Source organism: Kogia breviceps, chromosome 2, assembly GCF_026419965.1.
Source record: "Kogia breviceps isolate mKogBre1 chromosome 2, mKogBre1 haplotype 1, whole genome shotgun sequence".
Lineage (NCBI taxonomy): Eukaryota > Metazoa > Chordata > Mammalia > Artiodactyla > Physeteridae > Kogia > Kogia breviceps.
The window spans coordinates 98432814-98448294 of NC_081311.1; the positions used below are offsets into that span (position 1 = coordinate 98432814).

The window sequence follows — 15481 nt, forward strand, 5'->3', positions numbered from 1 at the left end:
TTGCTGGGTAGAGTAATCTTGGCTGTAGGTTCTTCCCTTTCATCACTCTAAATATATCATGACCCTCCCTTCTGGCTTGTTGAGTTTCTGCTGAGAAATCAGTTGTTAACCTTATTGGAGTTCCCTTGTATGTTATTTGTCATTTTCCCCTTGTTGCTTTTAATAATTTTTCTTTGTCTTTAATTTTTGTCAGTTTGATTACTATGTGTCTCAGTCTGTTTCTCCTTGGGTTTATCCTGCTCTGAGACTCTCTGCACTTCCTGGACTTGGGTGGATATTTCCTTTCCTATGTTAGGGAAGTTTTCCACTATAATCTCTACAAATATTTTCTCAGGTCCTTTCTCTTTCTCTTCCCCTTCTGGGACCCCTTAAAATGTGAATGTTTGTGTGTTTAATGTTGCCCCATAGGGCTCTGAGGCTTTCTTCCTTTCTTTTCATTCTTTTTTCTTTATTCTATTCCATGACAGTGAATTCCACCATTCTGTCTTCAGATTACTTATCCTTTCTTCTGCCTCAGTTATTCTGCTATTGATTCCTTCTAGTGTATTTTTCATTTCAGTTATTGTATTATTCATCTGTATTTGTTTGTTCTTTAGTTCTTCTAGGTGTTTGTTACACATTTCTTGCATCTTCTTGATCTTTGACTCCATTCTTTTTCCAAGGTCATCTTCACTATCATTCTTTTGAATTCTTTTTCTGGAAGGTTGCCTATCACCACTTCATATATTTGTTTTTCTGGGGTTTTATCTTGTTCCTTCAACTGGTACATAGTCCTCTGCCTTTGCATTTTGACTATGTTTCTGTGAATGTGGTTTTCGTTCCACAGGCTGCAGGATTGTAGTTCTTCTTGCTTCTGCTGTCTGCCCTCTGGTGGATGAGGCTATCCCAGTTGAGACTCTTAGGACTATCCCCATAGGTTAAGTTTTAAAAAGCTTCCATATTCATTGCACTTTTAAAGTTGTTTTACCTTCTCCAGATATCCATGTCTCTTGTCTCCTCAAATTTCCCTGTTTTAGACCAATCATGATCTCCTAGTGAAATCGTTCCTCTCTAATGATTGAAAATTGCTATCTTATCTTTATTCTTGATCCCCTCTCTGCCTCTGCTTCATTTTTCTTAATTGTAATATCATTATCTGACATTTTATATACTTTACTAATTATTTTTCATTTATTTGTTTTTCATTTATCTCTCTTCACTGCGTTAACAGTTATATAAAAGATAAACTTTTTTTTTTTTTTTGGTTTGTTTTGGTGACTGCTGTAGGTCTAGCAACTTGAAAGTGCAAGACACAAAGTATACACTCAGTAAATGTTTTTTAAATGAATTAATTTTATTCCCATCAATACTGGCCTGGTAGTCATAGCAATATCTGTATGATGTTTATAATGCTTTTGTGTGTGTGTGTGTGTGGTACGTGGGCCTCTCACTGTTGTGGCCTCTCCCGTTGCGGAGCACAGGCTCCGGATGCGCAGGCTCAGCGGCCATGGCTCACGGGCCTAGCCGCTCTGTGGCATGTGGGATCTTCCCGGACCGGGGCATGAACCTGTGTCCCCTGCATTGGCAGGCGGACTCCCAACCACTGCAGCACCTGGGAAGCCCCAATGTTTATAATGTTTTAAATTTTGCTACCTACTTTTAATTTGTGCCATCAATTTTTTAAAAATATGTCAGAAAAAATTTCTTTCAGCAGTTTTCTTACATTTAACACTTAGATATAATTATTTGGTATAGTGAACATTAATATTATGACATTATATTATATGAAATTAGATTAGGTCCTAAGGATAATTATTCAAACTAAAATGGTTCAAAGTCTTTAATCAAGTCATATGAATGATTATTGAGTAACAGTTGGTCAGTTATTATAGTATTAGCATATTAGCTAAATATGCTAATAGTATAAGCTTTCCATTTATCCAACAAACAAGGTAGAAAATAATACAAAAACATACTACTTAAAATAAAAATTAAAAATGCACTAATAATAAGCAATACCTAGAAATAAAGATAGCAGGGAAGATATTTGACATACATAAAGAAAACTATAAAATTCTACTGAGAAATATAAAATAAGAATTAAATAAAAGAGATGTACTATGTGATTCAGATCAAAGCTACATCTTTTGAAAATTTTAATTCTTCTCAAATAAAAATAAAGATTGTTTTAATAAAATTTTAGTTAAAAAATTATAGCTGAATATTTTGGGAGAATTTATAAAAGTGGAGGAAATAGGAGAGGTAAGCAAAGGTATTATGAAAGAAAAGAGCAAAGAGTGGAAAATATTTTAAAATATTAAAATGTATTATTATTAAACATAATATTATAATTAAAAGACTATAAGATTAGTCTAAGAACTGATAGGCAGGTTACACTAGAAATAAATCCAAGAACATCTGAGAACTTATTGTTCAGGTGGCATTATAATCAAAGTGTTAAGGATGATTTAGTCAATCAATGGAGCTTGTGAAACTGACTAGCTATTTGAAACCAAATATATAAATCCTCAGCATACAAGTGTTATGTACCTCTCTCTGCCCCACTCAAATAGATACATAAAGAGAAAATCTAATAAATACTTATTTTGATAGGAACGAGACCTTTAAAAAATAAAATCACTGGAAGAAATCACCAGAGAAAGGATTTGAAAGTTTTTGCCAAAAGATAAGAAAAACACTTTAACACTTCAGTTTTTTGAATTATCATAAACAAAACTGAAAGTCAATCAACAAGTTGAAGAAATATTTCAAACAAATATGAAAAGTTTGCTATCTTTAATGCATCAAAATCTCATAATTGCAATAAGAAAACACATATATTGACATATATGAGACCAATATAACTAAGTGTATATATGTATATAAGTTGACAATTCAAAAATAACATTGTAAAATGATTAATAAACATAAAAATTAATTTTATGTAGGAACTTCTAATTCCATAAGAATGGAATAACAGAAATGAGATTTACCCTTCCATGTGAAACAACTAAAAATGTGGGCAAAATATACGAAATAGAAGTAATTAAGACATTGGACATTGGGCAACAAAGGACAGTGATCACTGAAAGACAGAGAACAAGTCAACCCTTGGATTGCTACAGCTTCCTGCCTAGAAGAGTATAGTGAAGGCACAGCAGCACAATATATCCAAAAATGAAGCATACAGAGAAAAATATTTTTTTTAAATTAATATAGTCTTGGTGAGTTTCGGGAAAAATTCAACTGGCCTAATTACACACCTATTTGCAATCCCTGGAGAAAGAGGGCAGCAAAAAAAAAGAAAAAAAGAAGTAATAACTGAACATTTTCCAAATTTGATGGAAACACTAAAGCTAGAAAGCCAAGAAACTCAGTGTATCCCCCTCCAAAATGATAAGGTTTGGCTATCTGGTGGGAAAGAGAGAATTCCAGATGAAGGAAAGAGCATGACATGAGTTCAGTTCAAATTCCTTTGCAACAAAAAATCAAATAAACATAAATACCCTGTAAAAAAAAGAATAAGAAATGAATAAGAATACAAATAAATATAAAACATTGCATGATGGTATAATGAATATGAGAAGCTACTGACAAAGTATTCTTTGAGTACACAGGAGGGAATGATGATTTCAAGTGGGAGAGATTTAGTGAATAATTTATGGAGAAAAGGACCTCTGAATGAGGCTTAATAAGAGATAGAATTATAAAAGCAATGTGCAGGCTTGAGGCTGTTATTAGAAATAAATTAAAAGGCATGAACAAAAATACTGAAGTAGAAAGGTGGAAGGAATACTTATAACCAATAAGAATTTCAGCTTAACTATATTGAAGAAAACTCATTCAGAACAATAAATAACTATTGGAATATCCTTAAGATCCATTTTAGGTAATAGTTACAACTTTTTAGTATAATTTTGTTTACCCACAAAGTACATGTGAAATATTGAAATGAAATTGGATATTAAAAGCCAAACATTATCTTCTATGCTGGCTGGAGTTTTTCTCTAATATCCATTTCTAGTAGTTTCTTTAGTATCTAAAACTAGTGATAGTTTTAGAAGAGAATGTATTTATTTAATCAATGCTTTCTTGGTGTTTATAGGCTTAATATTTCCATAAATAGAAAATAAGTAGGAATATTGTCTAGAAATATATATTATTTAACACAAAACACATTCTTAGAAATACTAAAAATTCTATATTCCTTAATCAGCTTACATGGTTAGAAATAATAGATTAGAATTGCTTTCCAAATTCTGAAGGATTAAACTGGAATGAATCACACACAAAATAAAAAATATTGACCAGTTTCTTGGAGTTCACTATTTCAGCTTTATGGAGACCAACAGTGCAATGTACCTCAAAACTTCGAACTAAATTTAATTTCTGCTGACAAAGTCAATTATAATGGATGAAATCAGTTACCTAGCTAGGTAGATGTAGATACAGATACAGATATAGATATAGATATATAGACCATAAAAAGCAGGATGGATTTTAGACCAAAAGGAGAAAAAGCAAGACCCAGAAATTCAATCATGTAGTGATAAATGTGAAGGAAATAAGTTGATTAAAGATGGTAAATTCCTGGCAGTACTGCTGCCATTCATCTTTCTTTTTTCAGAGGGAATATCTCAAATGAATCATAACACTTTTCACACTAAATTCTAACAGCCTGTAATCTTAGAAGGGAACACTGCTCTAGCCTCTTTGATGGTTAAAAACATAAGTGTGGCAATTCCATTTCTAGTATTTGGTGAAACTGATATCTCAATCGACTCAACTGAAAACAAAACCAAAACTAAACAAAAACAAAAAAGTAAATACAAAGTGGTAGTTAAAAAAAAGAGAAAGAGAACTAAACAACTAAAAGTAATTCTGAATACAACATTGAACTGGCATAAAGGTTATGAATCCACAGAGGCCAGATATTAACTGAAAACTGGAAAACTGAGATGTAAACAAGCATAAAGCCAATTTTGTTTGTTTGTTTGTTTGTTTTGCAAATGCAAGTGATTTTAACCTTCTGTTATGATTACTCAGTGAATGAGGTAGACAAAATGCATAGATTCCAGACAATAGGTCTAAAGCAGTGGTCTCCAACTTTTTGGCACCAGGGACTGGTTTTGTGGAAGACAATTTTTCCAGAGACCAGGGGTGTGGGGAAGATGGTTTGGGGATGATTCAAGTTCATTACATTTATCATGCACTTTATTTCTATTATTATTACATTGTAATTATATAACAAAATAATTATACAACTCACCATAATGCAGAATCAGTGGGAGCCCTGAGCTTGTTTTCACCTGCCACTCACTGATAGGGTTTTGATATGAGTCTGCAAGCAATTGATTTATTATGGTCTCTGTGCAGTCAAACCTCTCTGCTAATGATAATCAGTATTTGCAGCCGTTCCCCAGCACTAGCATCACCGCCTCAGCTCCACCTCATATTATCAGGCATTAGATTCTCATAAGGAGCATGCAACCTAGATCCCTTGCATGCACAGTTCACAGTAGGGTTCATGCTCCTATGAGAATCTAATGCCACTGCTGATCTGACAGGAGGTGGAGCTCAGGTGGCAATGTGAGCAATGAGGAGCAGCTGTAAATACAGATGAAGCTTCGCTCACTTGTCCGCCATTCACCTCCTGCTGTGCAGCCCAGTTCCCAACTGGCCACGGACTGGTACCTGTCCATGGCCCAGGGGTTCAGGACCCCTGATCTAAAGGGAGCTGCACAAAGCTAGACCCCTAAAGGGTTGTTTAAAGATGACAAGAGATAATTATGCTGAACAAAAGGACTGATGAAAATGATTTTGTTTTTAATTCTTATCATGAACTTATACTGAATCAAAGAAAAAAAAGTTAACCTTAACTAAAAATTTGAGCCATAAGTCCACACTGGTGTTTGCAGACCAAATGTACCATATAAGTGTAATTAAAAGAAAAACAGAAACAAATACAAAAATATAAATGCAACATAAGCTTTAAAGGATTCCATATGTAAAATTCCAATTTTGATGGAACTGATGGAAGACAAAGCACAGATTCAAAGAACCCATCAAAACCCAAATATGATTAATAAAAAAATATTCATAACTATATACATATTGGAGAAAGTATAAAACATCAAAGAAAAAATCTTAAAAAATATGAAAGTGTCAATATTTCTTAGATGTCAGTTCTCCCTCGGTGATCTACAGATTCAATACAATTCCCATGAAAATCCCCATGGTCTATTTTGTAAATTACAAAAGATGATTCTAAAATTTATAAAGAAATACAATACCTAGATGAGACAAAAGAACTCTGAAAAAGAACAAGATGAAAGAACTTCTACTATCTCATTTCTAGATACAATATTATTGTATAATGATGATTTTTAGTATGTCAATTGTATCTCAATTTAAAAGTTGAAAAAAGGGAGGGACAGGTTTGTGACTATAATACACTCCCTCTGATTTAGTAAACCTTAAAACCTAAGTATCTGTTGCACAACATAAATGGTCAATAAATCAGTTGTGTTAAAAAATATATATATATGTCAATAAACACATGAAAAAATGATCAGTATTATGAATCATCAGAGAACTTTTAAATTAAAAAGACTTATGATACTCTGTTGGTAAGGATGTAGAGCACCTGGAACTCTCAGCAGTTGGTAAAATAAAATGATATAACTATTTTGGAAAATGTTTGGCAATTCCTTGCAAAAGCAGACAACAAAACAAAAAATATATTTAGAAAAAGGAAGAAAAACAACTTAATCAAGATGACTGGAAGAAAGGAAAAAAATAGAACAAATAAGACAGTAGGCAGAAATAATGAAAACTATAACATTTAAATGTATCAGTAATCACAATTTATATAAATAAATGTAATCTTCAAATACCTAAATTGTGAGGATGAAGTTTGAAAATGATAACATAGAAAAGCAAAAACAATGTGTACAAGTCAAAAGAATGCTGGTATTGTAATTTTAATATTTTTTAAAAATCCATAAAGCAAAAAATTAATAGAAATAAACTGGATTGGTAAAAAACAATAAAAGATTCAGTTCTCTGAGAAGATATAATAATCTGAACTTGGAGGGAATGAATAAAAATAGTCTTAAAATATAAAGACTAAATTAACCTACTAAAGAGAAACTGAATAATTCACCATTATAATGTAACATTTTAATACAGCTTTCTTGTAAATTAGAGACAAAATAAATCATAAAGTAAGTTTATGATTTGAACATCATGATGGGCAAGTTTGATTAAACGGGCATATATGTAACACTAAATCTTTTAAGCAGAGGTGAAAGTTTTATAAATCATTCCTTTCCTAAGTCATGAATCAACTGAGGTTTCAAAGGATTTCTGTTATTCTAGTCAATTCTATGATCACAGTTCAGTTATAATCAAAGTCAATTATAGAAAGTTACCAAAACTCCTATAAAAATATTGGAATAAAAATAATAAAAACAATTCAGAGGGCATACTTGCCCTGGAAATTGAGAAATACATACATTAAATTTTAAGAGTACTGCACTAGTACCAGTGGGAAGTACCTAAGGGGGTATTGCAAAGGGATTTCATAACTCAAAGGCTTATATTTGAAAGGAAGAATGCTAAAAACTAATAAGCTAGACATTCAGCATAGTAATTTAAAAACAATATGGGATAAAAAATAGAAGAAAACGTAATAACATGAGGAGTAGTAGTTAGTGAAATAGAAATCAAAGATAAATAGAGAAGAAAAATTAAGCCCAAAATATGGTTCATGGAAAAAGAAGAAGAGATGAAAGGGAGAAGACAGGGGGGACAAGAGCAAGGGCAAGAGTGAGTGCAGGCAGCCCACAGCAGAAGAGGTGCTTCAGCAAGAGGAAAGGGGCACTAATAAGCCAACCCGGGAGTCCAAATGGGACACTGCCACCACTAGTAAAAGGATTAAATATGTAATAAGAGGATATGTTACACTTTGAGAATGCTCTTGAACAATATATGAAAGGAAAGAATACTTTTAAAAGTACAGAACACAAATTAAGAGATGCAAACATCCAGTTACAAAATAAATGAGTCACAGTTATAAAATGTACAGTGTGGGGAATATAGTCAGAAATTACACATTATCTTTGTATGGTGACATATCATAACTAGACTTAGCTTGGTGATCATTTTGAAATGTACAGAAATATCAAATCACTATGCTGTGTAACAGGAACTAATGTAGTATTGTAGAGGTGGGGAGTGGGGGAACTGGATGAAGGCAGTCAAAAGGTAGAAACTTCTAGTTATAGGATAAATAAGTACTAGGGGTGTAATGTACAATATAATAAATATAATTAATACTGCTGTATGTTATATATGAACATTGTTAAAAGAGTAAATCTTGAGTCCTCATCATAAGGAAAACAATTTTTTTTCTATTTCTTTAATGTTATATCTATATGAGATAATGGCTGTTCACTAAGCTTATTGTGATAATCATTTCATGATGTATGTAAGTCAAATCATTACGCTGTACATCTTAAACTTATACAGTGCTGTATGTCAATTTTATCTCAATAAAACTGGAAGAAAAACAAAAAGTACTAAAACTGACTCCAGAAGAAATGGAAAAATCATAGTAAGTTCTGTATTGATTAAATACATTCAAACATTAATTAATTTTTTTCTGACAAAGAAAGCAATAGCCCCAGATACTTTATAATCTAACTCCAATTCTGAGCAAGCTTTTCCCAACAATAAAAAAAGAACATAATTCCTCAGCAAATTTTATGAGTTTAACATAACATCATTTGATACTGAAATAAAACAAGTACATTAAAAAAAAATCACAAGACCTACTAAGTCTTAAAGCTAACAACATTCCTTTATATACTAAGAAAGCCACCTTCTGAGTTATAACTTAGTCACAGATATGCATATTTTTAAAAAATTGAAATGGAATATTTTTCCGTTAAAAATAAATCTAGTTATGTTTTTGTTTGTTTATATCCTATGTCAGTCTATCCTATATTCAGATTGCCAAAGTAAGTTGCCTGAGACTCAGCAGTCCCCTAATACAATGCTACAGCCCCTAATACAATGATAAACATAAGATTTTTGAAATTCTAAATCTGCAGGGTCCGGTTTTATTTCCCCATGTTTCTAGACGAACATCTAAATTTTCTAGTTTATATGGAGGACTCACTAAGATCTATGCCCAGCCTTCCTCTCAGTGCTGTCAACTATCACCTCCTTATGTGAGCCTTAATTTTAGTCAATTATTTTGTTTCATGTTCTCCAAACAGGCTCTCCTCACTGACACTGTGCGTTTACATGAAACTCTTCTCCTTGCCTTCTACTTGCTGAATGATTTTCAACATCCAGTTCATGTTTCACTGTCTTCATAAGGCATTTTACAACTTTCCGAATCTTTGCTAAATTTCCATATTCAGAAATGTTTGTATAGCTCATTTGGTCTTTTATACTTATTTATGTGTATACAAGTAGAGCCATGAAATACATAAGCTCTAAGTTCTTTGTAAATTATTACGTATATTAGGACCACTAAAGGGTAAAATGTTCTCTACTATATGCATCTTTTGCTGTGGTAAGAAACACATAATGTAAAATTTATCATCTTAACCACTTTTAAGTGCTTAGTCGTGTCAAGTGTATCCACATTAATCTGAAATGCTACACCCATTAAACAACAACTTTACTTTTTCCTCCCTCCAGCCTTGGCAACCACCATGAACTTGACTACTCTAGATATTTTATGTAAGTTGAATAAAACAGTATTTGTCCCTCTGTAACTGGCTCACTTCACCAAGCACATGTCTTCAAGGTCATCCATGCTGCAGCGTCTGATAAGACTTTACTATATGCATTTGTTGATGCATTATAGCATTTTCATTTCTTTGGAATGATCACTTTCTTAGATATTTTAATTTTTTCACTAATATCTTTACTGCTAGTGATGGGCTTTTATTTATTTGTTTGTCTGTACTTATGCGGGAGGAGCATTATTCACAAAATATTTTTATTGAACTCTTAAATATTACTGACATCAAGAATTAAATATAGCAAAAAACATGATGCACTGCAGATTGAAATGGGGGGAGAATGGTAGTGATGCATGTTGTTTTATATTTTACTATGTGTTAAGTAGATTTTCATGGACCTACTTGTCAGTGTACACCACTAAAGTTATGCCCCAGTAAAACTACCAGTTACTTGCTGTCATGAGTCTTTGGGCTCATTATGAATAGTAGAACATATTTTGTTTAAATCAATGAAAGCTAAGAATTTCCTTTGTCTCTAAACTAAAATAGTACAAAATCTCTTTCCTGTCATCTTAATATCTTTATAATGTCTAGCCCAGTGATATGTATAAACTAGGTGCTCAATAAATATCTATATGGGGTCTAATTTCTTACTGTGAAAATGATATTGAACTTGACATAAAAATTATTGCTATAAGAAGTAAATATCCTCATGGAACGATACTCCATATCTTCTAAATAACCAAAATGGAAAAGAATATGAAAAAGAATACATATATATACATATATATGAATAACTGAATCACTTTGCTGTACACCAGAAACTAACACCACATTGTAAATCAACTATACTGTAATAAAAATTTTTTAAAAGGAAGTAAATATCATGCACTAAGCACAGAAGACATAATTGTGCATATACAGGTCACCTTTTAGTTTCTAAGCCATGTTGTCTTCCCCAAGGCTGTGGTGCTTGTTCCTTCTTTGGAGAACTTGCTCCCTCAATAGAGTTGCATGACTGATTCCCTCTTGTTATTTAGGTATCAGCCTAAATATCACTTAAATCAGAGAGGCCTTACTTGACCACTCAATTTAATAACATTGGCCCTTCCTGTAATTATCTTTTATCTGTCAAGTTTTTCTTGGTTTATTTTCCTTATAAGATTTAATACCAGATGAAACTATGTTTTTCATTTATCCATTTACTTTCTCTTTCTCCTCTTTAGAAGATAATCTTCCTGAAAACGATTCCTTTTTTTTTTGTCCTATTGTTGCTCTATTTCTAACACCATGCATCAATTAAAGATACTCAGTAAATAGTTGCTGAATTAATAGTTAACTGAATTTATATAATATTAACCACCATATTATATTTTAAAGGATAATACAGAGAAATTATAGTAAAATGAGGAAAGTAGTTATGCAAGTACATATACAAACACATAATGTACACACACATATTTCTACTATTTACCTTTCCAAAAATGCTTAATCTTTTTGAGTCAATGTATGGCTGTTTCAGTAAAAATCTGAAATGAAAAAAGAAAAAATTATAGCTATATCTTCTTGAGTTAAATGAACCAAAGAAATTCATTCTTAGCAACAAGAAACAAAACAAAACAGAACAAAACAGGTCAAACAAGACTGCTTTAGTGGTTGCAGCTCTATTCATGTAGAAGGGTCCTGTATACCAAAATCTTGCTACTCAGAGTGGTGGTGCAGTAGTTTGGGTATCACACCTGTTAGCTTGTCACAAATGCAGAACCTTGGGCCCATTACCAGCCTACTGAATCAACATCTGTATTTTAACAGTATCCTAGCTAATGTCTGTATACTGTTTTAAAGAACCTACTAGTTTTCTCAGGTCACTTTTTCATGCCAGTGTGGGAAAGGTATCTGTGAAAGTTCAAGAACTGTAATTAACTGGGACAATAATAGACATTGTGGATTATTGTAAATAAATAATATAGTAGTTTAATTAAGGTCTCTCCCATTTCCGTAAGTCCAAAGTGGATTCTAATTCCAGCGGGGGAAGTATGATAATTCTTTTATTATGTCACTGAGAGTGAAAGATACTTGAAAAAATACTATAGTCTTTATGATTAACTTAGAAAATTGTTTAATCATTAAAATATAAATCTCTTAGCATTTACTAATGCTAAATATTATATATCATGTACCTAGTTTCTCATTACAGAAAAAAGGGTAAGAAAATGTACATTCACTTACTTCACTGCTGCTATTTGGTCCTTTATTTCCACTGAGCCTAACCTTCGATGAATCTCCTGCAAAATTTTCAGGCCCTGGAATCCACTTCCTCTGCCATCAAACCGTGCTGTGATGACGTTACCCGTGTCAACAAGTACTGAATCCCAATCAAAATGGAATTTATCGGTAACCAGCTGGCCTCCTGGTTCTTCATCCCTGCAAATACCAACACATTTGACCAAAACAAGAACAACTGACAATGTGGTCGAAATTTTAGTGTTCCCATTTATTGGTTAAAAATTATGGAAAAGACCCATGTTGGCTATTAAAATTTCTCCTAATTCTTGATATTAAACCTGAAAATATAAATGTCATTTTCCTTTGTAAATTTTCAAATGAAAAGCTCTTTGAATGAAATGAAAATATAAAACAGAATTTAAAACTCTTCATGAGAAATTATTTAACCCATTTTAAAAAGAGAAAAATAAAGAAAAAAGCACACACTTTCCATAGGCATTTCTAAAGAATGATCATCAAGTTGACATACAGGTCCTACTTTATTGGATTTCTTACAGACAGTGTGTTTTAGAAATGTTTTGCAGATGGTAAACAAGGGCCAAAGGGTCTGACACAGAGAGAAATCAGTCATGGAAGCTTAATAATAATTTAACAAGAAATGTATGATCCTAAAGCACATCAGATTCAAAAAGAAATACTGCATTAATATTTCCTGAATTGTTTTTTTGCGACGTAATTCTCACTAAGAAGAATTTAAGTGAACTGTGAGGAAAAATTCTTTTTTATCACTAAATTTGACAGCAAGAAAAGGAAGCAGACATGCATATGTTTGAAAAATTTGAAAGCTAAAAGTAAAGATGGAAACACAAATTATAAATCATGAACATTCTCTCCAGAGGGAAAAGGTGATACAATTTTAAAATGTCACACTACAATGGTATTTATAATTTATTTTCCAGAATATAGAACAGGTAAAAAAGTAGACTCTCATAAAATCACACAAATTATCTAGGTCCAAACCTAGGTACAGTTCAAAAACACAGTGGTCCATGTGATAGATTTTAAGAGTAACAAAACATCTAACTCTCTGAAAAGATCTCCATTTTTAGTTGGGCTGCATACTAGAAATCTTCACCCTACTCACTCTCCTGTGAAGACACCAAACTTGCCTTCAAGTTTATGCAAATATGTTGCTTTGAAGCACTAAAATATACCAATACACAAACTAATCATCATTAACAAGCTTTTAGGTTATCAGGTTTGCTAAAGGAAATAACTTCTGGGCAGCAAATAGAACTGAGCAGATACAGAGGTTGTGTGGGACCAATGAGATGGGTAAAGGATGAGGTAGGGAATAGGGCAAAATGTCAGACAACTAAAATTTATTGAATGTTGTTATGGAACGAATTGTGTCTCTCAAAATCCATATGTTGAATCTCCAATGTCCACTATCTCAGAATCTGACTGTATTTGGAGATAGTGCCTTTATGGTAGTGATTAAGTTAAAATGAGGCTATTAGAGTGAACCTTAATCCAATCCAACCTGTGTCCTTGCAAGAGGAAATTAGGACAACAGAGAGACCCTAGGGGTGTGCATGCACAGAGAAAAGAACATGGGAAGAGGCAGCAAGAGGGCAATGACCTGCAAGCCAAGGAGAGGTCTCAGAAGAAATAAAGCCTGCTGACATCTAGCTCTTGGATGTTGAGCCTCTAGAACTGTGAGAAAATAAATTTCTGTTGTTTAAAATACCTAGTCTGTGTTATTTTGCTATGTCAGCCCTAATAAACTGATACAAAGGCCTTCTATGATCTAAGCACTTAAGATCCTTTATCTTATTTACTATACACCACCAAAAGTTATTTAACCTTTCTGGGGAGGAAGTTGTCTGTCGCATGGCTTATTGCATGGCTTATTGCATTCCAATGTATTATTATTCCTACATTGTAAATAAAGAAATTGTGCCACGGAAGGGTTTTAATAATGACCTACTCCGTTCCTTCCTAAATCACACATTTAATGGTGATCCTGTGATTCCAAATATAGAACTGTTTTGTCCTTCCACAGTGTTTACCATCTTTATCTCTTTTTTAAAATTTAATTTTTAATCTATTTTAGTTTTTGCACATTTACCTCTTGATCAGATTATTAGGAATTGTTACTACACATTTCCATGTGCTTTTGCCTAGAATTCCAATTCCCTAGTTCAGAACGAAGTCTGAAATTGCTATTTTTTCCACATTCCCAGATGATACTGATGTAACTTGTGTACCATTTGAGAAATAGCATGAATCACCATGCACGGCACACTTTCTGATGCATGGAGAACATAGAGAATGCTTGTTGAATTAGAGAGTTTCAGGGAAAGTAGACTCAGGTGAAGTTTAAAATGGAAGGAACTTAAAAAGCTTAATAAATCCTGTATTTTGAAGCTTGGGGAATTATTGCAAATATTAGAAAACAGAATATGATTCACAGAGGACAAGATACAAGCATTAACTTCAACATTTAAGCTGAGTAAAAATATGACAGTTTAAGTCCCAATTTCACTCTGAACATAGATAGGGAAAATACTAAAACACTAAGACTCAGTTTCCTTATCTTTAATAATGGTGAAATACTGTCTTGTTTTCCTCAAAGTGTTTTGTAAGCATTAAATGGCATAATGTATTTGAAAATACTTTGTGAAATATAGTAAGCAATATAAGATTATGATTAGATTTACTGAACAATAGAAACTGTTATTATTACTCTTTTGTTTGAAGTCACTTTTACTTATACTGAGCACATTTCCTTATAGCTCAAAATGGAAAATTATATAAAAGATTTTGTCCAGTTGTGCAGAAATTAAATTGAGAATTACCTATGGATCAAGATATATACCATGCAGTAGGAGCTGTTATATCAAGGGGACTTCCATTTTCTAGATGGTCAAAGATACCAAAGGTTCATAAGAAAATTTAAAAGTTCAATCAACAGATCCTTTGGAGCAATTATCAGAGTGTTGTTAGTTACTAAGGCAAGAGAGCCTAGAAATAAACCTATGCACCTATAGTCAATTAATCTTCAACAAAGTAGGCAAGAATATACAGTTGAGAAAGGACAGTCTTTTGACGTGTGATGTTGGGAAAGCTGGATAGCTACATGTAAAACAATGAAATTTAGAATATGCCCTCATACCATATATAAAAATAAACCTGAAATTGTTTAAAGATCTAAATGTAAGACATGACACCATAAAACTCCTGTAAGAGAACATAAGCGAAACACGCTTTGACATAAATCATAACAATATTTTCTTAGATCAGTCTCTCAAGGCAAAAGAAATAAAAGCAAAAATAAACAAATGGGACTTAATCAAGCTTAAAAGCTTCTCCACAGCAAAGAAAATCTTTAACAAAATGAAAACACAACCTACTGAATTAGAGAAAATATTTGCAAACAATGAGACCAACAAGGGGTTAATATCCAAAATATACAAACAGCTCAAAAAACCAAACCAAAACAACCCAATCAA

General features: G+C 32.5%; 1 protein-coding gene across 5 annotated transcripts in view; it reads right to left on the bottom strand.

The window, feature by feature from the left end:
* The window catches only part of DPP10 (dipeptidyl peptidase like 10), a 1329914-nt gene that overhangs the window by 14313 nt on the left and 1300120 nt on the right, over positions 1 to 15481 (bottom strand). For all 5 annotated transcript variants that reach the window (XM_067025881.1, XM_059052403.2, XM_067025884.1 and 2 more), the window contains 2 exons: positions 11970 to 12164; positions 11215 to 11269 (listed from right to left, as the gene is read on the bottom strand). In XM_067025881.1, the coding sequence (XP_066881982.1) occupies positions 11215 to 11269; positions 11970 to 12164 (250 nt within the window). The remainder of the gene's footprint in view (positions 1 to 11214; positions 11270 to 11969; positions 12165 to 15481) is intronic.